We start from the raw sequence: 24,795 nt of genomic DNA, 5'->3' as shown, positions 1-24,795 counted from the left end.
AAAGAACGTGAGGCAAAGAAATTCACTTTGCTCTTCGCACTTTGCTCTCATCTCTCAGGGATTCAACCAAGACAGTTTCGTGTCTGTCCGAGCTTTGAAAGTGCTCCAACTGTGAGTCACATAACTTTGTCTATCGGAAAAGTGAAAGGGACTTTTACTTCTGGAACCAGGGGAACCCAAAATAGCTCCTCCTGCTTCGGTGCTTTTTAAATGGGCTTTTTAATGGAAAAAAAAAGGCAAGAAAAACTGGGTGCATCAAAAGGCATGGTTGTTTACCAGGCAGAGAGGTTGCACTGAAAGGATGAAGTGTAGGATCCAGCTCTTTTGGGAACCTGAAACCACACTAGGGACTAAAATCCAGACATCTCAATCACCAAAGTACTCCTTTAAAGTGCAATTATGACTGCTTTTAATTTCTAAATCTGCTGAATGCTGAGAGAGCCAATTCTTTGAAGAAATCATTTCTGCAGTGCTAGTACAGTAGAGCCAGAAAATCCAGTTAGCCGATATCTAAAAGGTTCAACAAATTAGCCATACATGCACATGACTGACTGTTTATTGTGTGGTGATGAGTTGATGTTTATTAGTCAGCATAAAGTGCACTGAGTTCACACACATCATATCTTACTTTTAACTTTCACACGCACAAACACACACGCACACACACACACACAGTTCAGAGGGCAGAGACCTAGTCTAACCATAACTTCTACTCGGCCTAACCATAACCCCAACCTAACCTACAGTTACCTTAAAACATGTCTACATCTTAAAATTGAATGATTTACGTTATAGGGACTTTCTTGTCCCCGTAATGTGACTGTGCAAACAGATTTAGGTCCCAGCAACGTCAGTAATACCTGGACCGCACACAAATACACAGATGCAACTTCAATTCCCACATCCTGTGTCAATTTCTCAACAGGTTTCAGATACTCTGCAGAGACTACCACAGTGCGCTGCTTTTACATTGCTCCTAAATAAGCTTCAAGCAGTAATTTAAGGATTATTAAAAGTCAAAACAGTAATTGAGACCAAATGTGACCAGAAAAACAAACTCACTTTACACAAATGTGATTTAATGCGGCCTGACTGTGAGAAAACATAATGTTTGTCAAAGCAGGTTGTCAATGCAGTTTTGAAAGCAGTAGGGTATTGTTTCAAAGCACTGTGCGGTACATTCAGGAAATGGAAAAATAAACCAGAAATGGTCTTAAAGATGTTGCATATCACGCCCCTGACTTAACATTTGCTCTCGGGCCTGTGCTTTCATTTCCTCTCCCAAAACTGTGTAGTGGATGTAGTCCAGACTGAGCTCCAGTGACAGTTCCAGATTGAACTACAGAGTAAAAATGGAGAAGTACAGTGAAGGAACGCAGAGAGATTTTCACAAATGAGACCGCGAGGGCCCCGAGACCTTGGAGGCTCCAGAGGCCTTCATCAGCGTGTGACCTTAATCTGCACAGAACAAAGCGAATGTAAATGATCTGAGAAAAGAGGGAGGGGAGGGAGCTGCGAGAGATACAGCAAAAGACCGGGAAAAAACACAAAAAGGGGGCAGTGAGGGCAGAGAGATGGAGGTTATCGGAGAAAGACGTTTCATACTTAAAGTCAAGGTCATTGTAAGGAGAAGGTCATGCAATATACGTGGTGAATATAAAGTAGATTGAAGACAAGCGAGGATACATGTGGTGCAGCGTGATAGCTCCTTATTGCCACTAAGGGGATTTTCAGTTAATTTCTTCTGAAGAGAAAAATGAAGCACTAAGCAGAAGTAATGCAGGATACAAATGGGACATTGTGTTTGATGTGCTGGCTGATACTATATGGGGATTTCCTGACATTGCTGGAAGCCAACCACAGTCTCGTACATTGGGCCTGTAACTGTACAGAACGTTATCTTGTGTCACATTTCTTGCAGAAATCCGCAGCTATGTTGCCTCCGAGCAGCTGCTTCCTCTGAGGAGAAAATCTTTCCTCATCCAGTGTGGACGAAGCCAAACCATTGCTAATGCGGCGCAAAATGTCAAAAAAGAAAACACATGGGTGTCAACGGGACCCTCGGCCAGATGATCTCACATCCTGAGAAGTTGACTTGAGGTTTCAGCTGAACTGTAGCAGCATGCGCAGGAGGTGAAGTGTCGTCTTTACCAGTGCAGCACGATCACAGATAAGCACTGTCAAACATGAACGTATGCTAATCTGGTGCTGCAGCTGTACGCTCACTGCTGCGAACACAAGTCATGTAGAGTCAGGTGAGACACTCGTCTGTGTGACAGACTGATTGGAGAGGCTCTTATAGACAAGGACATGATTGGGAGAAGATGGAGCTTGTTGCAGTTCATGCAGCAGGAGGAAGCAGTCAGATATAGAGTTGGTGGGAATAGAACAGGTCTCACTGGAAAACATACAACAAGAGAAAGGCGTTTGTGAATGATTCATACTGTACGTGCACCATGTTACCTTGCTGAGTGGGTTATAGGTGTAGCAATGATATGAAATGAAATGGAATTAGCCCAAATAATCATCGACAGACGGGACTTGTGCTGTCAAGTCTCAGCTTGCAGCAGCTTTTGTTCTGCAGACCTCATCATCACTGAAAATTGTTTCAGCAGGTGATTAAAATTTGTTTTTTGATTTTTTTTTGTCGAATAACAGCCGCTGGCGTCTGTCGTGTATTTTCTGTTTTTAATCATGTTTCTTGGATGGACATACAGGTTCTGGCTACTTGGGTCCAGTCGGAGATCACTGAAGTAAAGGAGCACCCCATCGATTTTACACATTTCACTCGTCATGAGAAGTACTACTCTACTACTGTTTAATGTCTCCTGTGTCTCTGGAGTGAGTGATCCCAAAAAAACAAACCCCCCCCCCCAAAAAATAACCAAAAGCTTACATTACAGACTGATGGTGTGGAGTGACTAACACGTGGGTGTTTAGCAGGAAACCAGGGAGTGATAAAAGATGCTGTCAAGTTGCATTATAGGAAATGTAGGATCCAGTGTTTTTGGAGCGTTCCCCCCAGTAGCTACTAAAAGTCAGAATAATCTGTATCTTTTGAACATCCTAACTTTATGAAAATGCAAGTCTATTAATGCTGACCCCAAAACCAACCAACTTATCTTTTCTCCTGGCATTTTTGTGAGTTCAATATTTATCGAGTTTGCACTGACATGTGCTGCCTCCAGGATAAAGTCAGACACTGGCAACAGCTTTTACCTTCTCCCGCATACTTGCCTTTTATATGTTACAAGACTAACAGCAGGCCATGAGGAGAATTACCACCTCACAGTTGCACGCTTCAAGTTGCAGTTTACATTCACGTCCTTCCAGACTTATAATATATGTAGTGACCACTTTAATAAAAGTTATTAAGTGTATTGTGTCATAATGAGCGTGTGACTTCTTGAGGTGTGGCCAAAAACATGTTTTGTGAGATCATATGAACCTTGACCTTTGAACTCTGATCACCAAATTATAACCAGCTAATCCTTATTTGCAAATGAACATCGATGTTTGAAGAAATTCCCTCAACACATTCCTGAGATATATCGTGTTTACGAGAATGAGACGTACAGATCAAGGGACAAAGCACCTCATCAACTTTACATATAAATAGCCTGTTAGCTTGTTAGCATGTGGATATTATTCCTGATTCCTGCTGTCTGCAACCTTTGGAGAGACTTGCTGCTGCAGTTTTAGTTCCTGATATTGTTTATAATTGTTCTGCATTTTTATTTAAATACTTTTATCATCTCCAGTTTGTTTCTTATTTCTGCTGTGCTCATTTCTAGAGAGTTTTGATTATCTACTATAAAAGCACATAGATTACAAGATCAACACAGTAACCTATTATCACAGTAAGTTAAGTAAAAATACTTTTTTATTTAATAATTTATCAGTTTTGCAGCTGAAAGCTTAATTTTTGGGGAGGGTAATGATGCATATCGTTTTAGTTCCTCTTGATGCAAATGTACCACATTATTGTGCCCTTGCACTCCTGTGGCTTGAAAGCTATGCAACACCTAATACTTGCAAACTCAAAATACTGCTGCTTATGGCATAACAGTAGATAAAGTGTGAAACCCAATGGGCTGACTCACTAATGTCAGATATACAGCGATATCTATCTAAAGTTTGCTAGTATTAGCACCATAAGTGACATTGCAGTTTTGCAGTCAGGAGATGACAGTCACTACAGGTGACTGCTGTCACCCACCTGCCGGCGGCTTTTTCTCACATGACTTCAAAATTAACGTTTTCCTTTGCCCTGTGTCATGCAACATGGAAATTATGCCGCCATCGCCGCCGACAACATGTCCTTGTTCTTCGGTCGCCCTTTTCACAAGTTTGAAAATACGTTGGTGCTCCCTCCCCTTTTGCTACGTAGCCAAGATGGCTGCACTCAAGTGTCCATCATTTTATACTCAATTTTTGGACCATTTTGAGTGCACTATCCGAGTTGTTGCCATACCTGTCAATGTGAACGCACTTAGGCACTCAAAATAGCCAAGTGTGTGTATGGAAGCATTCAAATTGTGAAACAGCAAAAGTAATGCTGTGGCAGCAAAAACCCTGACTGTGTTGAACTGAATGATAGCAGGTTTTATTACTGATAAAAATTTGACTTTTCATTTGTAAGAGAAAGAGAGTGTTATTTGTAATTTTAATCCTGCTTTAAGATTACATGACCAATCAGATTCTGAGCCTGTACTTTCTTACAGCACAGCACGCTGCTGCAGATCACCAAAGTTGATCTACTTTGAACCACAAGAAGCTAAATGCATCACACGTCAGCTCATTCATTGGCTGCTACACTGCAAAGCAAATCTGAATGCATCTCATACTGCCAACCTGACTGCACTACAACAGGTAGGATGCCCTCGTTTTGGCTCTGGCCCCAGGCTTCATTTAGAACGTGTCATGAGATTTAGGACGATGCATGATTAGCTACGCAAAGTAGCAAATTCCAACTTCATCATATTACCGACAAAGTTTGCTTCTTGCCACAGTCTCTCGACACTCTTACACATCCTTCTCAGCTACTGCTTGAGCAGCGGCTGCCGTAGCAAACAGGAAACCATAGTATGCCACCAAAGGTTTTCACACACAGTATATAAGATGCCTTTCAGATTCTGGCACGGTCGTTGAAACAACACTGAGGGCAATTCATGCATCGTACAGGGATGCAAAATTAAAGCCAAATGGCACAGAAAACTTTTCCACTGCTGCCTCAGGTCCTGCCATGGTCGGGTTTTATGTAGAGGATCATTTACAGGTAAAGTTTGTGGAGTGCATACCTGCAGGTCCTGGCAGGGGGCGAAAATGAAAAAAAAAGACGAATAAAAAAAGTGAAATGAAAACAGTTCCTGACAGTTGGGTACTGTAAGGGCCGAGAGGCTGTCAGACTGCCCACATCCGCTCCTCAGGCTCTGCTGAAACCTTTACTTCTGCACTGGTATTTTCGTTTGCTTCCTATGACAGACATGATTAGGGGTCAATTTAGGCTTGCCAATTTTGTACCTAGTTTCTACTGTACTACAGAGTGTATGAGTAAATCTCACTGTGGAAAACACAGTCCTGGAAAGTAACTAACTAAGTGCATTTACTCAAATACTGTGCTTAACTACAAATTTGAAGTCCTTGAGTGAATCCATTTTCAAAGCCAAATATTGTAGTTTTTAACTATATATTATATATTATGCATCAATAATTATAATACAGTAATATAATATATATTAATCAGAAATGGGGCCATTCTGCATAATGTAAGTACTTTCATTTTGATGCTAATGCTTTTGAATCCATGTCTTCTACTTTTCTACAGTGTGGTATTTCTACATTTACTTAGGTAAAAGATCTGAATACTTCTTACAACACTAGAAAAATACGGCCAAGTAATTGTAAACATTGCTCATATTGTTTCATATTTACACATAATGTCTAGTTTCTTTATGCAATGTTTGTTGCCCACCACAGATCACAGGTGAACCACTGCCTGGGCATCAGTTTCATTTTGTACATGTGAAAGTATGTAAGTAAATGCACAAAATAAAATAAATAATCTATAATTTGTTCCTTATTTTATTTATTTATTCTTTTAAACTGAAGAGTTTGAGAGGGAAGTGGTTCCTTAGTTGTCTGATGCAGTGAGGGTAAAGCTGGTCAACCACTGTGCTGTTTAAGGTCACTGTGCTGTTGCATGTCAGACCAGACTGGCTATTTTTAAAAGTGCAGTATTTTACATTAGTGGACGTTCAACTACAAATCAGCTCAGAGTCATAATCCTAGCACATCCAAAGTGTGTGTTTAAGAAGCTGCTCTTGACACTTAAACTGGACCTCCTTCTATGGTTTAAGTAAACTTCAGTTCATCAAACAAACAAACAAAAAATCCTGCCTGCAAGAGGCTGCTCTGTTACATTATCATCACAATCTTTGTTGATTCACTGTAAAACCAACAGCACAAAGGGAATCCTACTTTGTAGACGCCTGTGAGAAGGCTGTTTAAGCCATTTGCTTATCTTCATCCTATAATAACTGAATTATCTGTCAATAGTGCAGGTGATAAGCAGGGGGGGGGGGGTGGGGGGTGGTGGATTAAGGTGCTGCTGCTCTAACAGCAGAGGAGTGTTGAGTTATATTTACAATGGCTGTAAATCACCCCAATATGGCCAGTGGACTGTAGCAGTGCTTCACACAATGGCCACATAAACACCTCGGTGTAATTACACAACCACACATACACACACACACACACACACACACACAACACACACACACACACACACACACACACACAGATGCACAGAGCATCAACACTGAAAATGGTGCACACATATTACATAATTGATACCCCTAACAGTCAGTAGCCCACATCCATTTGTCCACTTAGAAAACCCCCAGGTGAATACAGTGTCCCTTTAAAACACTAAACTATATTTAAACACATACATATTCACTTTAGTCACGCATGTACACAAGCGTGCACACACACACACACAACACACACACACACACACACACATATATTTACACACACACTGGTTGTTATTGGATTCAGGAGCAGCATGACAGCCGTACATACCTCACTTTGTGGTCCTCTGCTGTCTCTTTCTATCTGTTTCTCAGCTCTCCTCCTCCTCTTCTCATCCCTCGCTCTCTGTGTCACACACACACACAGAGCAGTGTGTTTGAATCTGACAGATTTCTCTCAGCTCAGTTCCCTCCTCTCTCACCCTTCTCTCTCTCTCTCATTTCTCAGGCACACGCTCAAAAACAGCCCTCCCCTCCACTCCACTCCCCTCCCTCCCTCCCTCCTTTCTTTCTTCCCTCTCCTGCCAAATAGCCTCCACTCTCGCTCTCTCTCACTGGCGCCAGAGCTGCCTCTCTCCTCCCATTCCCTCCCTCTCTCCCTCTCTGCCTCGTGAAGCAGTGCGAGAGCCACAACCCAAGCCACGCCCCCCGCTCTCTCCTCTCCTCTGGGCGGCTATAAATACCGCTGCTGCTATGAATATACCGCCTTTCTCCCTCAGCATCCCTCGCTCTCGCTCTCTCCCTCCATCCATCCATCCCTCGCCTGCACTGCCCTCCCTCCATCCCTCCCTCGCTCCATCCCTCCATCTCTTTCTCTCTCGAAATGTTTTGGGTTTTTTTTCTGATGACCTTGTATTATTCGCCCTTACAACACCATCACATGACAGGATCCTTTCTCCTCACACACTCTTGTGCAAGATGCAACCGTTTCCACAAATGCAAACACACACACATATATATACGTGTATGCTTCGAAGAGGCATGTCCTCAAGCAGCCACGTATACCCCCCTCCTCCACACACACACACACACACACACACACACACACACACACACAAACACCACCACAGACAACAGTGTTTTGTACTATCCGTCTGCTGGGCTTCCTGTCTGTTGCGCCGGATGTGGTGCATTTTTCCTCCTGACAGCTGAGAAAAACACACACCAACAGAGAGATGCGTATCGACAGCAGATCACATTGCACTTCACAAATTAATACTGCTTGCAATCACTTATTGTATTAACACCTGCCCAAGCACGACTCAATCTGTACGTACTTATGGCTGATGCATGTACCTCCCCTTTTAAAATGCAATAAGTCTTTATGAAATTTACCGTTTTATAAAGCCGGATAAAAGTGAATGAGTGTGTTTCTCTCAGCATCCTTCATCTCTAATGTACATTCTGTGTCAGATTTATCAAACAATGAGCTGGATTTATCGCACTGATTGCAGTGTAGTAAACCTGCTGCATGACTGATGAATCAAAAGATAAACTCAGTGTTTGGCTCTATTCTCTCAGCCTGTTATTCTCCTCTGTGCATTACCACATTCAGCATGTCAGGCTGATCCATCTGCAGAAAGAAACAGTGGACATGTTCACATTGTGCACTTACAGTAGGTATCTTAGACATTTAGGCAGCATCGTGTCTCTGCTCTCACTCACTGCCAGCAATATTGTCTGGGAATGAGGTTACTAACATCTGGTGCAGGCGTGCTATGTGCACCCAGGGTACACTTAAACAGAATCAAATCTTCGCCTGCAGGCTGTATAGTATGTCACGGACGTAATTAATCCAGTGGATTGCACCAGCGCCGCCGCTGCTCCTGCCGTCGCTATAACTTCATAAAAGAGAAACCACCAAAAAAAAAAAAGTGAGCAGCACAAAGACGGATGAAGAGTTCTACCTAAATTTCCGCTGATCATGCCCTTAAGATCCGGACACTTACCACAGGGTGCATATGCACTTCCATATAAGGCAGCACAGTCATGTGCAGTGTCTTTATTGTCTTGTGTTGCCTTTCTTTGTTATTTTGCACGGACTGTCAGCAGCTTGCAAGACACTAAAAATCCCGGCTAGAATTTTTAAGATGTAATTTCCATTATAGCATCAATTTATTAAAAGGTCTGATAAAGTGTTGATTGCAATACCAATTAATTTCATATCATATAATTAGAATTTCAGCTCTGCTGCTTGAAATCAACAACTTGCTGATGATGAAAGGAGTAAAATGACAGAATATGACAGTGTGAATCATTTTATTTCCGTTAATGGTAAAGGAGTTGATAATGTTTTCCCCAAACTGTTTGATGCACAGCAGGCAATTATGAGTCACCAGCTCAGCATCAGCATTAGAGTGTGTGTGTGTGTGTGTGTGTGTGTGTGTGTGTGTGTGTGTGTGTGTGTGTGTGTGTGTGTGTGTGTATGTGTCTAGGATTAAGTGTGTGAGTGAAGGATTGTGTTGCTGATGGCCAAACTGAGTCTGTGAACGTGCTTGAGAGGATGTTCTGATGCATGAGATGCAGGTGTGTTTCAAAACCGTTTCCTCCTCGCATCTGTCAGCGCAATGGCCGCTTTCAGGTCCTCTGTGGTGTGCATGTGTGTCTTCACAGAGTGCACGAGGGCTTTGTGCAACTCCTCGGGGGCGACCAGGTTGAGGCGCAGCAGAGAGTCGACCAGCTGGGAGCGAGCGTTGCCGATGAACGAGTGCGACAGGAAAGACGCGAGGCCTCCCCCGCCTTTCATGGTGTAGAGGGGGACTCTGACCATTCCCAGAACCTGGAGGGAGGGAGAGAGAGAGAGAGAGAGGGAGAGAGAGAGAGCAAGATTGGGAGGAACAGAGCTTGAGATCAGGTAAATGGCTGCAATCAGTCTCTCTCTCTCTCTCTCTCTCTCTCTCTCTCTCTCTCTCTCTCTCTCTTTACCTCTTGTCCATGATCTGTTGCAGTGGATGCAGCTGCTCTCTCCACCTCCCTGATCTGCTCCTCCTCCATCTTCTTCACATAGAAGTGAGTGATAAGACGGGAGGAGGAGGGAGATGAAGCAGGGGCATGGCAGGAGACCACATGATCTTCCACCGACATAGGAAGAGCCACGCCCAGCTCCTCCGACAATTCCCTGCTAAGGCCCGCCTCCAGGGTCTCCTCCGCTGGGTTAACAAGCCTGCGGTGTGGGGAGGGAGGTGTGGGAGGTCAAAGGTCAGGATCAGATTTGAAAGTAGATAAACAATGTAAGCTGTACTGTTCCCCTGAGACTCCTCAGTGCAGAAGTAAATAAATCAAGCTGGTTGAAAAGCTGATTGAATTTCCAAGCCCAAAACTTGTTTGCTGAGTTGCTGCTGCCTCAAGTCAAAAGAAAATCACAAGAAAGTCACAAGTCACTGGATTTTGGTGCCGTGGGCGAGTTGTTTTATTCATCAAGTCCACTGGCGCCCTCTAGGGGATTGAGCTTCTCATTGCAACATTTTATAAATATTCTTATACTTAATTCATATTATTAAATCTTTTTTTTTTTTTTTTATTGACTGTATTCAGCTTATCTGAGCAGAAGAGTCTTTGACACAGCCCAGACCACGCCTGCCATTTCTGTACTGAGGTGCAGGTATTATATGAAACTTTCAATTATGGATGTCCTGACCATGTGTTGTGAACTATTTTTATTAATTTATTGATTTTTTTTAATGGATTTATAGTCAATATTTAATCAAAACGCCTGAATTGGTCCTGATCTCAATCCTGAGAAAGCTATTTTTTTAATTATTACTTTCTGCTAATTTCAGGGTGTAGATCACTCAGTATCAGGTGATTAGTGCAGAGTGAGCAGTGAGGTTTTATTTATAACAATTGCACTCATAATTAACTGGACGGCAGAGACAGACTTTTAAAAATGAAAGGTGTCTGAAATGATGGTTACATACCAAGTCAAATCACATAAAAACAAAAAGTCTTCAGTCGTATTAGAAATGAAAAAAAATTTCCATCAGTGAAATACAACTTTACTCTGAGTTGAGCCCACGAATATGACAAAATAACAAAATCACCTTATGGCATAGCCCCGCAGTCATTCTTTGAATTTTTCACTTTTCCACCTGAAGTAATTGTTTAAGGCTGTTAAGCAAACATGTTGTTAAGTGTGGGTTTGAGTATGCCGTGTGTTCACTCTAAAAATACTGTCTACAGCCATGCTAGCAGCTCTGTGAAACTTTACCTTAGCATCGCAGTGCTTTTAGCTACATGCTAACACCAGTTGGCTAACATCCTCACAATGACAATACTAACATGATGAAGTTGACGACAGACTAACGTGTAATTGCTTCACTGTTCGTTTTTGATCTTGTACTATCTCAAACTTGGAATCAATTCACTTTTGTGGGTCACAGAAGAAAAAGATAAAAAGGTAAAAAGATAAGAAGAAGAAAAAATATATAAGGGAGTAACAAAGAGTTTACCGTCATGCTAGCAGCTCTGCCAGGCTGTAGTAAGGCAAAGAAGTGTTTGCGCCAAATACTAACGTCAGCATGCCAACATGCTAAGTCACAATGCTAACAGGCTGATGTTGTATAATTGTTACCACGTTCACCATCTTTATTTAGCTTGTTACTAGGCTAATATTTACAAACAGAGTACAAGGCTGATGTGAATGCTGTGTGTGAATGTCATTAGTTTTACAGGTATTTTGTCACAGACTTAAGTATTTGAGAAATTCAAGTTTTGACCTGAGAACAGCGAGACAGAGAGTGTGTACCAAATTACACGTGAATCCATCCAATAGTTGCTGAGATAGCTCAGTAAAAACAAAACTGTCAATGGTGGCACTAAAGGGAAAGGTCAGGGATCACCAAAGTCAGTGGCATTCATCCTCTGGGGACCATGAATCTATATAAAGACAGTAATACAGTATATGGAACATAATGTAGACAATTTGTATATTGTATTAAATTAGTACACACTGTTGTTCTGACCATTGTTCCAGCTTCATTTGTAGATCTTATCTATTTTGCATATGTCATCATCATTTTTCAGACTCTCTTGTCTCATTATATAATTTCACTGTGTTGGCGAGTGATGGCCCAGAAATTCTGGCAGCGACTACTGTAACTCACAGATGCGAAGGCACAAGTGATTCATATTAAGATTAAGTACTAATTAATAAGTCTGTGCCTGGCGATCACAGTTTTTTTTTTTTTAAATGGGTTTTTAAAGGCAAGATAAGGCACCTTACAGAGGAAGCTGTCAAGCCTTTTTTCTTATCTTTCACTGTTCATGTGTGCGGTATGAGTATTGTAGTGACAAAGTGTGAATGTTTGTTCTGTGCCGTAAACGTTTAAATCTTTCAACGGGATCATCTGTGAAGGAAAAGACAGACTTACAGACCTGAGCTGAACAAACCTGTGCACATAAAAGCCCAAAACAAAGACTCACCCGCCAGGGAAACCCAGCAGACCGTCAAAGCGCATCTGCATCTGTGGGAAATGACAGAGGCTGTTATACACTCACACACTGATGCATCCACGTACACAAACACCGACAAACACGTACACACACAGAGGCAGAGATGCTTGAACACACACACAGGAGTGCATTTTAATGCAAACAGGCAGAAACATTAAAAGCAAAAGGTGTGCATGACTTGTGCACTTGTGCATGTATGGTTGTGCAAGGACCCAACCAATTCCATCCATACACCACTCCTACAACACACACACACACACACACACACACACACACACACACACACACACACTGCTCTTCCTCACCAGTATTATATGTCTGATGGGAATTTTTCCAAACAGCTGACTTTTTGTGTCAGCGTAGAGCATCACGTGGCACGCATGCCGACAGCCTGAGCACGCCAACGCCTCCGCCCTCGACAACTGTCCACTCGCCATCTACAAGCATGCACACAGACACAGGGCAAAATTACACATTCACAGTTCAGTGCTTCCTGATGGCTACCCCCCCCCCCCCCCCCCCTGTCATGTGTCATCATCCAAATACATTTGCTCTCCCTTGTTTATCTCTCCCCCTCCCTCACATACTGAATCAACAGAGCAGACTGAAATCTGCTGATCAGCTCGAAGGCCTGTGGACTTGTATGCAGAAAACCTCACAGAAGGCTGTGCAGAACCGGGAAGGTTAAAGGAAGAGCTTTGTGACCTGTATCAAAAAAGCTTCAGCTCCCTCTGCTGGTGTGGAGTACGCTGACAATTCGAGAATCCCTGCTCTGTTAATTTGCTTTAGTGTCTTTTGCATATTGATATTATATTTCAATTAATTTCTTCTCTTTCCTTTCTCTTTCTCCTTATTCTTATTTTGTTTTCATACTATAAAACAGCTGGTGGCATGTAAGATGTTTCTCAGTATCTGCGTGACCACAATTAAATTTTTTTTATATTTTTCCCAAATAGGTTTGACAGTAATATTTTTTGTCATTTAATCTAGAAGGTCCCCTAATGTCTTATTCAGACCTTATTTAGTTTTTTTATGGATCCCTGTCATCACAAAGGAATTTTGTATGATAGTATACCATTCCTAAATCTGTGATGATGTTATTTATGGGTAACACTGAACTGTCTCTGCTTCCTTGTTATTTGTCTTTTAATGACACCATAGGAAAATGTTTTTTTTATTTTTTTTTTTATCCAGTCCATCGACCTAGAACAGAAGGATCAGATCCTTCTTTCAGGAAGACATTGTCACCATTTCATATTTAATCAATTACTGCAGAAGGTTTATCTCAAAATTAAACATTTTAAAAGTTTCCATCACGGCTGTCTATGCTCCTTATGTGCTGCAACACCTCTACCCTTGTTTTGTTAACTTTATACTGTTGTTTTTGGAAAGATTTTTGGAAAAATATATTCATTGTTATATTTATGCTCATTTTAATTACTATATCAACATGTGTTATTTGTTTTTTCTGATGTCTGCAGTTCAGAACAAACACAGAATTATATTATAGCAAAACTTTACATTGACAAAAGTACATTTTATGAATAACAACCTCGTAAAAAAATTCTTAAACAAAATGTAGCAATGCATTCATGCCATTCAGAACCTACCAACCACAAAGCCTTAAATACTCTTAATATGTAAATAGTTTGAACTGCTGAACCTTTATCGTATTTATTTATTTATTTATCATGTTTTAATGTTTTATTTACCCTTTTTATACTATTTCTACCACTATTGTCTGTGTGCAGTTTGTGTGTGCAGAGATTTCCACAGTTAAATGAAAAACAACACCATTACTAATATATCGATGAACCATACAAACGTGATCCTCACACATTACCTGTCACAGAAATACCTTTTCGAAGGTAACGTGGTTTCACAAACTGCTGTCTCATACCTTGCTCAGCATGTTCAGCATGTTGAACCGTGTTCACTCACCGCCGGAGCTGACCGAAAGCTTTCTGGTGACGTACTGAGCACTGATTGGCTAAACAAAGGAAGCGGCTTTACGTAGCCAATAGCAGGAAACGGACCGACCAATCAGCGGTTGCTAGCTAGTAAATCCTGTGGATGCAATATAGTATGTCTATGTGCAGTACTACACCACCTCCGGCTTGTTCGTACCTCACAGGTGGCTGTATTGACATTTCTGCGACGTCTTTTCTGGAGAAGAGAAGTAAATTTACAGAAGTGACCTGTGAGTCCTTTCCTGCAGGACAGAAAACACTGATTGTGAAGACCTGCTAGCTTAAGGATAGCTAGCTAACTAACTATTAGCTATCCACCAGCCACTGCCTGTTAGCCGACGGAGTTGAGCGTCTGCACCTGGTTAAAACCAAGGCAGCCACAGGTAAATTAAGCTGAAGCGTTGTTTCGGTAATATACATGGGCCTCTAACAAATGTTACACAGGAAGCAAATTCCTGCCAAGTTTAATGTTATTTTTTTTAAACTTACTAGTGTGTAATTCTGTGGCATCTTTTATTTATTTGTCAATATTACAATGAATGCATATGTACAGCTTTTAATGTATGCTGTGTCTGATGTATGCAGCGACTCCTGTACTGTGCAGGCTGCTCAACACCAACAACTATTATTTTGTTATATGGCTAATAACCTATTCCTAATATTTGCCTTGTTGTTATTATAATTCTGTCATTAGTATTAGTGTCAGCTATAGGATAGTTGTAGTATTGACCCTTAAGGTTTTCATGAGTGAGTACAGGATAATTTACTGACTGATTCTGTAACCCAAATACAGATGAATCCGAAATTGACTGTTTACAACATTAGTGGAAACAGCGATTTAAAGGAAAATCCTCTTATTTGCGTTTTATTTTATATGACTTGGTGATGTTGTTGTCTTGGACCTCTGCACTGTTCTTCATATCTCAGGTGAATCAGAATGGCCCAGGGGATACCAGACGAGGTGATGATGAATACTTCACTGATCAAAGACCTGGCGGATGTGGCAAAAGATTCAGCGCTTCTGCAGGGTGTCCTAATGAGGATCGAAGAGACTCCCAACGCATCGGAGGTGAGAGATGGAAACAGGTATTTTTAATCGACCTGCACCGGATATGATGTTATACACAGCGTAATATTAAAGTAGCATTGCCTGGCATTAACATGTTCTGCCAATTCAGAGACCTTCTTTGCATAATTTAATGCATCTTACAAATGCATGCTTTTTAATTGTCCCTCATATTCGACAGAATACTTGCTGTTAAATCCCACTAACCTGCTAGTGGGTCACTTCTTACAATTTCATGTGGTTTATTGTGTGATTTAATTGAATGGTGTATAACAGAATATACGGCATATGACACTTTCAGACAGTTTGGAATAAGATGATGTTTCCAATCTCAAGATACTTATATGTTTATAAAAGGGGCAACTGTGGCCCTGTTCATATTTTGCATTAACATGTGATCCAATCACAACTGGACAGGTCTAAGTACGTCAGTTCACACCTGGCATTACAATGCGTCTCCACGTGCATTTTGAGTTGCTACATGTGGTCAGATCACTTCCCTGCTCCATATGCAAATAAGCACTTACATCATTTATGTTTGCAAACAAAGACAAATGTGTTGTTGTTTTTAGACAGTCTGGCTGTATTATGATAGATGGGTCTGTTGTCAATGTGTTTGTAAAAGAAAGGGGGCGGGGGGGCTCACAGGGGCTGAATACACCCTGCACAGATCTACAGTGAAATTAGGTTTAACGTGGCCCAGGGTACATTTGCATTCACACTGCTAAAAGACCGCCTCCAAGTGATTAGATCTGAATGGCCCTGTTCAGACCTAGCATCAGCATGCGTCTTCAGTGATCCGATCACAAGTGGTTCACACCTAGCTGAAAAATGCACGTCTGTATGCGTCTTCTCACTTCCCCACTTTACATGCAAATAAACCGGTATGCATTGTTGGTTTTTAACCAATCCGACAGACTGGTCTGTTGTCAATGTGTTTCTGTGTATGTGTGTGTGATGGAGAGAGGGAGAGAGAGACGGGCATGGAGAGGTTGAACGTATCGTTGCACTGCGCACAGCTCTACACTGAAATAAGGTTGTCCATTTCTGTTCGTTATGAAGCCGAATGTGGTCTGAGTGATCGGATCTCAAATGCGTCCTCTATGTGTCTTTGATGTGTTCACAACTGCACTTAAGAGCTGACCACTTGTGATTGGATCACACGAGACATGTTAATGCCAGGTGTGACCAAGCCTGTGTGTTTAGAGGAATAGAAAAGTATCAAATCAAGGAGGGACAGAACAATCTTCTTTATATGGTTTTGATAAAAGACATTAAGAGTGTTATATATTCTTTCCTCACAGTGTAGGAGATAAAATCCTCATACAACCATAATACTTATCAGACCTGCACTCCTTTTACATTTTACATTAGTATTCATGCAACTGCATGTGCTTACAGTGCTTGCTTGTCTTGTCATTCTGTGTTAGTGCACTGTTTGACATTATAGCACAGGCAGCAGAGTTCTGTCTCTCAAAAAGGAATTTGTGAATTAATTTTGAGAAGCAGTGGCAGTGAGCTCACAATGGCTTCAGCGCTAATTAAAGATTCAAGGGCAAAATACTTTGAAACGTTGTGGCTTTTAATACAACATTTCTGAAGAGATGTCTGAATGACAAAAAGCCATCACTGTAACAGACAGATGAAACCAGCAATGTCACACATTCAGTGTCTGAGAAAGGCTCATGCAACTTACACTGGCCAATTAGTTGATAATGGGACAAAAGAACTGAAAACACACTGTGAGTTGAGTTGTTGAACCCACTCATGTTTGAAGTAATTGCATGTTCAATAAAAGAAGTTGCTTTGCTTTGTCAGAATTTGAATTTGAATAAAAAAAATAAAAAAACTTAACTTGATGAATGTGCATTTGTGTGTTGTGACAAAGTGAGCCCCACCCAGTAAGAGACTCCATGGCTCAAAACCAGAGCGCTGGTAAAGTGGGCGTGTTCAATTTGAAGTCATGTTAGGAATTCGTTCTGCTTTAGGGCTCTGGATTTGGGAAAGGTTTTTGTTAAGCCTGTGTTTGCAATTACTGGGATTTTTAGTCCAAATGCTTTATGTTCATTCCCCACATGCCATGTGCTGCGCTTGTGTTTTTATGGCTCATGGCTGGCGACAGCCAGAGCCGGAGGCATGTTGTTTTCAGGTTGTCTGTCCGTCTGCCCGTACGTGTGTCCAGTTCTCGTGGACACGATATCTCAGTAACGCCTTGACAGAACTTCTTCAAATTTGCCACAAACATTCACTTGGATTCAAGGATGAATTGATTAGATTTTGGTGGTCAAAGGTCAAAGGTCAAGGTCACTTTTTAGCTATTACTCAAGACTTCACACAGCAATTATGACAAAATTGCACACAAATGGTTAATATTTTATATCCCAATGTATTTTTAATTTTTCTCACATTTGTAAGAAACTTGTTTTCTTGTTTTTCAGTTGGTGACTTACGCCCCATTCACACTCTTTCCCACGCCCGTGCCTAAAGATGTGTTCCTCCAGGCTCTGGCTGTGCAAACTTACTACAACACACTGGTGGACCAGATCAGCCGGGATACAGACTTTCTGCGAGACGCTCTTGCCAGGTAATATATGAGCTATAATGTCATAATGATGGCCCTTCTCAGCAGTTTGGCAATACAAAACTCCTAAAGATAACTTCTATTAACATAAAAGAAGAACAATGTGATGTTTTAAATAAGTAGTTGTCGGGATTTTAACAGAATGACGTTCTTTGTTTTGCAGCACCATTGCAGTGGATGATTTCACTGCGAGGTTGTTCAGGATCCATGAACAGATCCTGAAAGAAGGAAGGTCTCAGGTACAGCTCGCTGCTCTCAGGCTGCAGTGGTGGAAACTACTGAGCCCTGCTCACTCTGGCATTATATTAATAAAATCCCATCTGTGTCACCTTTGCATTTCTCAGTATGCTGCCATCTTGTGGTTGAATCAAAAAATAACAAAGCCTCCAGAAGTAACGAACTTTGGTCTCTACAATAATCTGAATGATCTGAAAATAAAAATGATGTTATGTCATGTTATAATGTTATTATCACTGCACATTTAATTATTAATAATCCTATTTTCAACAGGGATTCCACACTTTGTTCATATAGCACTGGAAATATTACTACATTTCATCTCATTGAAAAGTAATACATACAGTTGTTTAGAAAAATTGTAAAGTTGTGTTTCTGTCCATTGACTAATCAATTAATCAACCTATTGTTTCACCTCCACACAATATCTTGGGCCAAATGATTATGAATCATTACGTTTTACTGATCTAGTCTGAGAGTTGTGTCTTTGCCCCTTTCCTTCAGTCTATCGTGTTGGGCCTCAACCGGTCTGACTACATGCTGGACCAGAGAGAGGACGGGACGTCGTCCCTAAAGCAGATAGAGATCAATACCTTTGCTGCTAGTTTTGGGGGTCTCTCATCTCGCACGCCAGATGTACACCGGTGAGTCGGTCATTACCTTGTCTCTCTTAGCGTTTTATAGCTGTCATAGAAAATATTTTGGTGATCAGTATTTCACATGCAACATAGATTGTCTTCTAGGACTGAGCAGGTGGTCAGATTTCGACGACTGTCAACCGTTTCTTGTTTTGAAAATGAAACAGAAACGCAACAAAACCACATTGTCTCTCTCACAAACTGTCTAGGGAAATGACCTAGTGTTGTTGCTTTGAATAGATAGATGAAGAAATGTCTGACAGAGATTGCCACCAAGTGTCCTTCATGTTGCTCGACAGACACATCCTTAAGGTGGCCGGCCGGCTGGAGGAGAGCCAGCGCATCCTAGACAACAACCCCGCCGCTGGTCTGGCCGGAGCAGTTGCTAAAGCCTGGGAGCTCTATGGATCAGAGAGGTGGGGATTAAGTGCAGTCCAGACTGTAACTGTTAAACTATTTTTTTTTTATTCTTCAGACTCTTCAATTTGAAATAAAATGATTAATTCTACCTTAAAATGTCAAGTCTCAGCTTTTAAGGTTTATGTCAATATAAACACCAGTATGTTTTGACTGCAAGGCCTGATTCTCAGTTGGCTAAGAAACCAGTGTATTAAGAAATTCTGCATCGTTTACCTGTTTAAAACAATTGTAAGAGAGACCTGTTGACTATCCAGAGTAACTAAATGTCCAGAGCAATGTCTAAATGTAGTGTTGAAGGTGTCTTAAAGGAGGAATGGTTGTCATTACAGGGCGGTCATCATGTTCTTGGTGGAAGAGAGCCAGAGGAACATCTTTGATCAGCGATACATTGAGAATGAACTGTGGAAGAGGTAAGCTGTTAACAAAACCGTTCCCCTCTAGCCTCAGCCAACTTATATTTGATCTGAAAATAATGCAGTTTTAATGGAAAACAAATCTACATCTGCCACTGTGTCTCTTTCCCTGATGCCTCATGGCCATTTGAAATGAGTTTTCTACGTTTGTGGTTTGTGCCTCAATTCACATATTTCGCTCCTTTTATCTTTCGTGGCATCTTCTTGCATTTTTGAGAAGTTTGGACATCGTTCAGTTGGAAATGGACTTTCAAGAACCCACAGTAAACGTGAAGGTTTTTCTCCCATGTGTTTCAGAAACATTCCCACAATAAGAAAACGGTTTGACGATGTGTGTAAAACTGGATCCCTCGATCAGGACAAGAGGCTGTTTGTGTAAGTCTGCTTAATGTTCAGTAATCAATTGTATAAAATGTTATTATACACAAATTAAAACTACATGCTGTACATGGCAGTACAGCGTGTACTGTTTGACTTACTGTGGATTTTGTGTCACTCTATTTTCAGTGATGGCCTGGAGGTCGCAGTGGTGTACTTCAGGAACGGCTACATGCCTCAGAACTACGTCTCTGAACAGGTCTCAAATTATTTCTCTTTAGAGATCATGCATGTAGGACTGCCAGATGAAACTGTTGAGAGACTGATGCAACTCTTTTTCTCCTTTGCTGTCGCATTAGACATGAATTGACAGAATAATCAGTTCCTTTCTTTAGACTCTATTAGATTATATAAGAAAAAGCGGCTTTTACAATCCTCCATGAATATGTGACTGAGTGTTACTCCCTTTCATTCTACTGTCGGTGTTGGCGTCGGACACATGCCACCTGCCCCCCTCAAAGAAAAACAAACTTTTTATGCTCTGCTGGCCAACGTCCCCTCTGCTTCGTCAGGAATGTCAAACAACGAAAGTTAAGACTGAAGACCCGAACCCCACTTTAGAACATGTAAAACTATAACATGTAAAGAATGACTGTTTATTATTATATAAATATATATTATTATTAATATTATTATTAATATTATAATGATTATCGTCCTGCTTTACATCTAACTGAATTCGTATGTGTCTGAAAATGACTTCTCCCAAAGAGTGAGCAGTTAAATGGAGCTGTCTTTAGACTGAAGCACATCAAATGATATGATTTATATGATGTACAGAGACAGGCTTGAATCCAGAATCAGATTTATGTTCTTTTTTTTTTTTTGTTTTTTCCTTTTTTGAATTGCAGACTTGGGACGCTCGTCTTCTCATGGAGCGCTCTCTGGCTGTGAAGTGTCCAGACATCAGTACTCACCTGGCAGGAACCAAGAAGGTCCAGCAGGTGCTCGCAAGACCTGGAGTCCTGGAGAAGTTCTTCCCCGACCAGCCTCAGGTAGTGGAGCAGATCAGAGCGACGTTCGCCGGCCTCTACACTTTAGACATGGTAAGAGTCTGACAGTGCTGTTTTTTATTTCTTTTTTTATTGTGAAGTTGTTTAAAAGCCAGACATAAATAAATCACAGTAAGTGTTTTTTCATGAGATAGAATTACTTGGTTTAATGTTAATGTGTCCTGGTCAGTTTTTCCTCTCCTCATTTATTTCCCTGTTGTTGATGATGCTGATGTTCCTTCAGGGTCCAGAAGGTGACAAAACTGTGGCAATGGCTCTGGCAGCGCCGGACAGGTTTGTCCTGAAGCCTCAGCGAGAAGGTGGAGGTAAGATTACAGAAGCATCTCTATAAATGGATTTCCCAATGCCGCAGACCCTAAAACCACATGGGTCACCAATTTAAAAAAAAATGTCTGCTGCTTCCTGTTCGGTGCTGGAGAAGTCGTTTTGGACGTCACTATCTGTACGAGCTAAGACTAAAAACTTGGGATAATATTAAACATGTTTTAAAGCTTGGACGATCCCCTCACACCAAACGGTCGAGATGACGGGAGTTCACCACAACTGTAGCAAAACTCTGAGTTTATTCTGGCATTTGAATGTCGATTAAGGAAAGTCCCTAAGCAGAGAAGTTCACTCTCAGTGCTTTGATTGTTTAATATTCTTGATTGCTTAACATTGAGTGTTACTCTCTATGTAAATATTATACTATATACTCTGTAATATAAATATTGAGTCAGTTTCTTGATGGTTTATTGACACTTCATTATAATGTTTTTTTCCATAGGTAACAACATCTATGGATCAGAGATCTGCCAGGTGCTGGAGGGAATGAATGAGAGCACAGAGAGGATGGCCTTTATTCTGATGGATAAAATCCATCCCGCCCCCGCACACAACTTCCTGCTGAGGCGAGACGCTCCTCTCCAGATCAGTAACTGCCTCAGTGAACTAGGAGTGTTTGGAGCATATGTCAGGTATGTAATCTCTAATTCACTGCTATAAAATATATTGTGTGCATGGATTTGTTTCAGATGAGATATTTAAATAAAACTGTTTGTACTTTCAGTGCTAGCTAATTCATTACAGCTTGAATCAATATCTCAGAACTGCGCTGTAAACAGATGGAGCTGCATAATTCCAAGTTTATTAAAGGATAAAAGTAGGATTATTACATTTATTTTGATATTATACTCACTGCCAATAAGGACAGGGAGGGGAAATTAGACAAAATCCATAATATAAGCATATTCAGCTGAAGCTAATCATCAGATGACTAAAGTATTAGATATTTGTTGTGGGAAATTTCCTTTTTGTGTTCGTGTGTTTACACCAGCTCATTGATGTGTTTTAGTGAAGATGAACTGAATGATACAGACTTTGTTCCCAGAGCTAGGAGGACTGTGTTTATGGTTCCAAAGTGACTTTGACGTTACGAGACACAGCAGACATATTAGCTATGTAGAAATTTTATCTGTAAAGCCACAAGAGTTGCTATCAAATGTATGAAAGGAGTCACTTGTAGTGATGACCCGACCAGAGGTCCTGCAGCTCATAGACTGTAAATAAAGATGGACGTAGTCTCCGGGACGTCACCCGTAGGTTTCTGAGTGGTTTTGAAGCTCTACAGAGAATTTTAGTGTCTTTTAGCAGCAAACAGCTGTTTTCAGCGAGATCCTCTGATAAACTGTCTGTTCCAACTCATCGTTAAAGACTAGCTGGTGAACACAGAGCAGCATTTAACGACTAAAGAGCCAGATCTTTTGATTAGTTAATAGAGATCCAAACAGAGATCCAGAATGAAAACTCACAACTGTTAATGTTGTTGTTTAATTCTTAATCTGTCGTTTCTCCTCGTTTGCTTACAGGCAGGGTAAAGACATGGTGATGAACGAGTGCGTGGGCCATCTGCTGAGGACCAAGAGCTCGGAGCACTCGGACGGAGGCGTAGCAGCAGGGGTCGCCGTGCTGGACAATCCTCTCCTCGTCTGACACCTTCCTACTTTCTGGGCTTTCACCCAAAAAAAAAAAAAAAAATATGCACAAATGCACAATGACGAAATCAAGGTGGCACATTTGAGTCACATTTTAACTTTGGCTGCTACAGTGTGAAGACGAGGCTGAGCAGATGTGTAATTTATTGTGACGTGGATCAGGTTCAGTTGTGGCTCACATCCCTGGAGGATGATTCAGGTCTCCTCCTGCTATCAGAGCTGATGCAGTAGACAAACGTGTATGATTTCTGATGTAGCCTGGTGTTTTATAGCGACAGCGACTCCAAAGAGAGGACCAATTCTCAAATACAACCTCAAGTGCTTTAGATAGTTATAAAACTTAAAGCCAGTAAGTGATTAAAAACATAATTTTAACATAAAAATATGCTCAGTTCAGTAAATTCAAGAAGTCTCCTTATATGAAGAGACGATCAGTTCTTTGTTAAATGCAAAATGAATCATAAATTATCTCTTAATTTGTCATTTTATGAGAGTAGATTTTTAAAAATATTTTAATTAAAAGCCTCAGTGTCTCTCTTTAAGGGACATGATCTTCTTTCCTTTACTGGAACATTTCTGTTCAGCTTCACGTTAGAAATATGGTGTGTGGGTCTAAACCACCATATTATGTCGGTCTTCTGTTACTACATCTTCACTGAGGTTCTTCTAAAGCGGTGTAGACACTCTGTGTTAAAGCTGTTTCAGAAATCAAGAACATCTTACAACATATTTCAGCACAGTTCAACACCACTGCAGCCTCCAGGCAGCTTTCTGACAGTTTTAATGTTCGGTTTTTGATTCTGTGTAATTTATATAATTGGAAAGTTGGATGTTTTTCAGGCTTAGTCATCGTGTGTTTTCATGTTTTATATGGTTTTGTGGTTGCTCCAGTTTGACTCTCTTTTCAAGAGCACTTTGGCTTTTATCAGGAGTTTTGACATCTTGCATAAAAACAGAACAATCATCATGATGGCAAAAACTCTAAAAGTAAAAGCCCAGGTTAACAGGAATAACAGGAATACTGTGCACTGCTAGTTTTTAAAAGAAAGTATAGAAAAAATCAAGTGTCCTTAAGCAGCCGGTTTTTGTTGTTCCATCAACTGATGGGCTTTATTTTCTTATTTTTATCAGCTGAACTGTGCGAGTGCTTTAATGGTTGAGACAGACGACTAACACAAACTTTACTTTCACATGACTTCACATTGATGAGAACAGATGATGCTTGAAGCTGGGTGGTGAACTGTACATGTAATTATGCAGAAAGTAATAATACTAATGCTACTATTGCTACCGCTACAGTATTTCTAGTATTACTACTATAGATAATAATAATCATAATACTCATTATTATAATAAGAAAAATATAAAAAAGTATGTATTTTTTTACAGTAAGGGAAAACAACTTATGAATGCAGGAGATGTTTCAGTGACAGTGGATTTCTTTTGACAGAGAAATGTCAAAGCTGAGCCACTCCAGCTGTTACCATGAATGATATTTCTATTGAAATGCAGCAACAGAAAGTCAAATATCTCATCATCAAAGTTTCAGGGTCAGAATCACACACCACAGCTGCCCCCTCTGCTCGACTTACAGGCCAAACTTCACAAGTCATTCACTCACTAATTTTGACCTCTTGTGGTGCATTCTGGGGTTAATACTGTAATTGAAAATTGAAAGATATGATGAAGATGATGAATAAAAAATGGTCAGTCGGTGTCAAATTAAATTCATTTAATCGGGTCCTATTTATTCTGGTCCCACACAACAGACATCCTTAAATCTGCTCAACTACTCCTCCCCCACCAGCCTGTTACACCAAACTGTGATGCAGTCAAGGTC

General features: G+C 40.8%; 3 protein-coding genes across 8 annotated transcripts in view; 1 reads left to right on the top strand and 2 right to left on the bottom strand.

Annotated features, from left to right (window-relative positions):
• arhgap4b (Rho GTPase activating protein 4b) overlaps positions 1–7,268 on the bottom strand; it is a 34,004-nt gene extending 26,736 nt beyond the window's left edge. The window contains exon 1 of one of the 2 annotated variants that reach the window (XM_056384851.1): positions 7,087–7,268. The gene's annotated coding sequence lies outside the window, so the exon portion shown is untranslated. The remainder of the gene's footprint in view (positions 1–7,086) is intronic. The other variant, XM_056384852.1, reaches the window with a different exon arrangement.
• Positions 7,269–9,057: 1,789 nt separating this feature from the next.
• On the bottom strand, positions 9,058–14,231 carry zgc:103759 (U8 snoRNA-decapping enzyme). 5 transcript variants are annotated; one of them, XM_056385718.1, is made up of 5 exons: positions 14,167–14,231; positions 12,572–12,703; positions 12,237–12,277; positions 9,741–9,978; positions 9,058–9,594 (listed from the first exon to the last, which is right to left on the bottom strand). In XM_056385718.1, exons 1-5 carry the CDS (start codon positions 14,185–14,187, stop codon positions 9,349–9,351), a joined length of 678 nt encoding a protein of 225 aa, XP_056241693.1. In that variant the 5' UTR covers positions 14,188–14,231; the 3' UTR covers positions 9,058–9,348. The 5 variants fall into 5 exon arrangements, with proteins under 5 accessions (XP_056241693.1, XP_056241694.1, XP_056241695.1 ...); XM_056385719.1 differs by having other exon boundaries at positions 14,110–14,226; XM_056385720.1 differs by lacking the exon at positions 14,167–14,231 and adding an exon at positions 12,854–12,938.
• Positions 14,232–14,351: 120 nt separating this feature from the next.
• gss (glutathione synthetase) lies at positions 14,352–24,682 on the top strand. The gene is made up of 13 exons (XM_056385717.1): positions 14,352–14,619; positions 15,164–15,305; positions 17,741–17,886; positions 18,047–18,122; positions 18,625–18,764; positions 19,058–19,174; positions 19,508–19,588; positions 19,889–19,966; positions 20,099–20,168; positions 20,821–21,015; positions 21,206–21,287; positions 21,749–21,938; positions 22,830–24,682. Exons 2-13 carry the CDS (start codon positions 15,174–15,176, stop codon positions 22,951–22,953), a joined length of 1,431 nt encoding a protein of 476 aa, XP_056241692.1. The 5' UTR covers positions 14,352–14,619; positions 15,164–15,173; the 3' UTR covers positions 22,954–24,682.
• Positions 24,683–24,795: the final 113 nt, after the last annotated feature.

This window comes from Seriola aureovittata, chromosome 9, assembly GCF_021018895.1.
Source record: "Seriola aureovittata isolate HTS-2021-v1 ecotype China chromosome 9, ASM2101889v1, whole genome shotgun sequence".
Taxonomy (NCBI): Eukaryota; Metazoa; Chordata; class Actinopteri; order Carangiformes; family Carangidae; genus Seriola; species Seriola aureovittata.
The sequence above is the reverse complement of the archived record's forward strand: the minus strand, read 5'-3'. Positions and strand labels throughout refer to the sequence as shown.

Bases quoted from the DNA above. Each gene is read 5' to 3' on its own strand.
- zgc:103759 (XM_056385718.1), bottom strand. From the start codon at position 14,187: ATGCTGAACATGCTGAGCAAG. The intron at 12,704-14,166 runs GTATGAGACAGC...GCATGCTTGTAG, and splicing joins TGCTGAACATGCTGAGCAAG to ATGGCGAGTGGACAGTTGTC. The intron at 12,278-12,571 runs GTGAGGAAGAGC...CATTTCCCACAG, and splicing joins CCATCAGACATATAATACTG to ATGCAGATGCGCTTTGACGG.
- gss (XM_056385717.1), top strand. From the start codon at position 15,174: ATGGCCCAGGGGATACCAGACGAGGTGATGATGAATACTTCACTGATC. The intron at 20,169-20,820 runs GTCTCAAATTAT...TTTGAATTGCAG, and splicing joins AGAACTACGTCTCTGAACAG to ACTTGGGACGCTCGTCTTCT. The intron at 21,016-21,205 runs GTAAGAGTCTGA...ATGTTCCTTCAG, and splicing joins GCCTCTACACTTTAGACATG to GGTCCAGAAGGTGACAAAAC.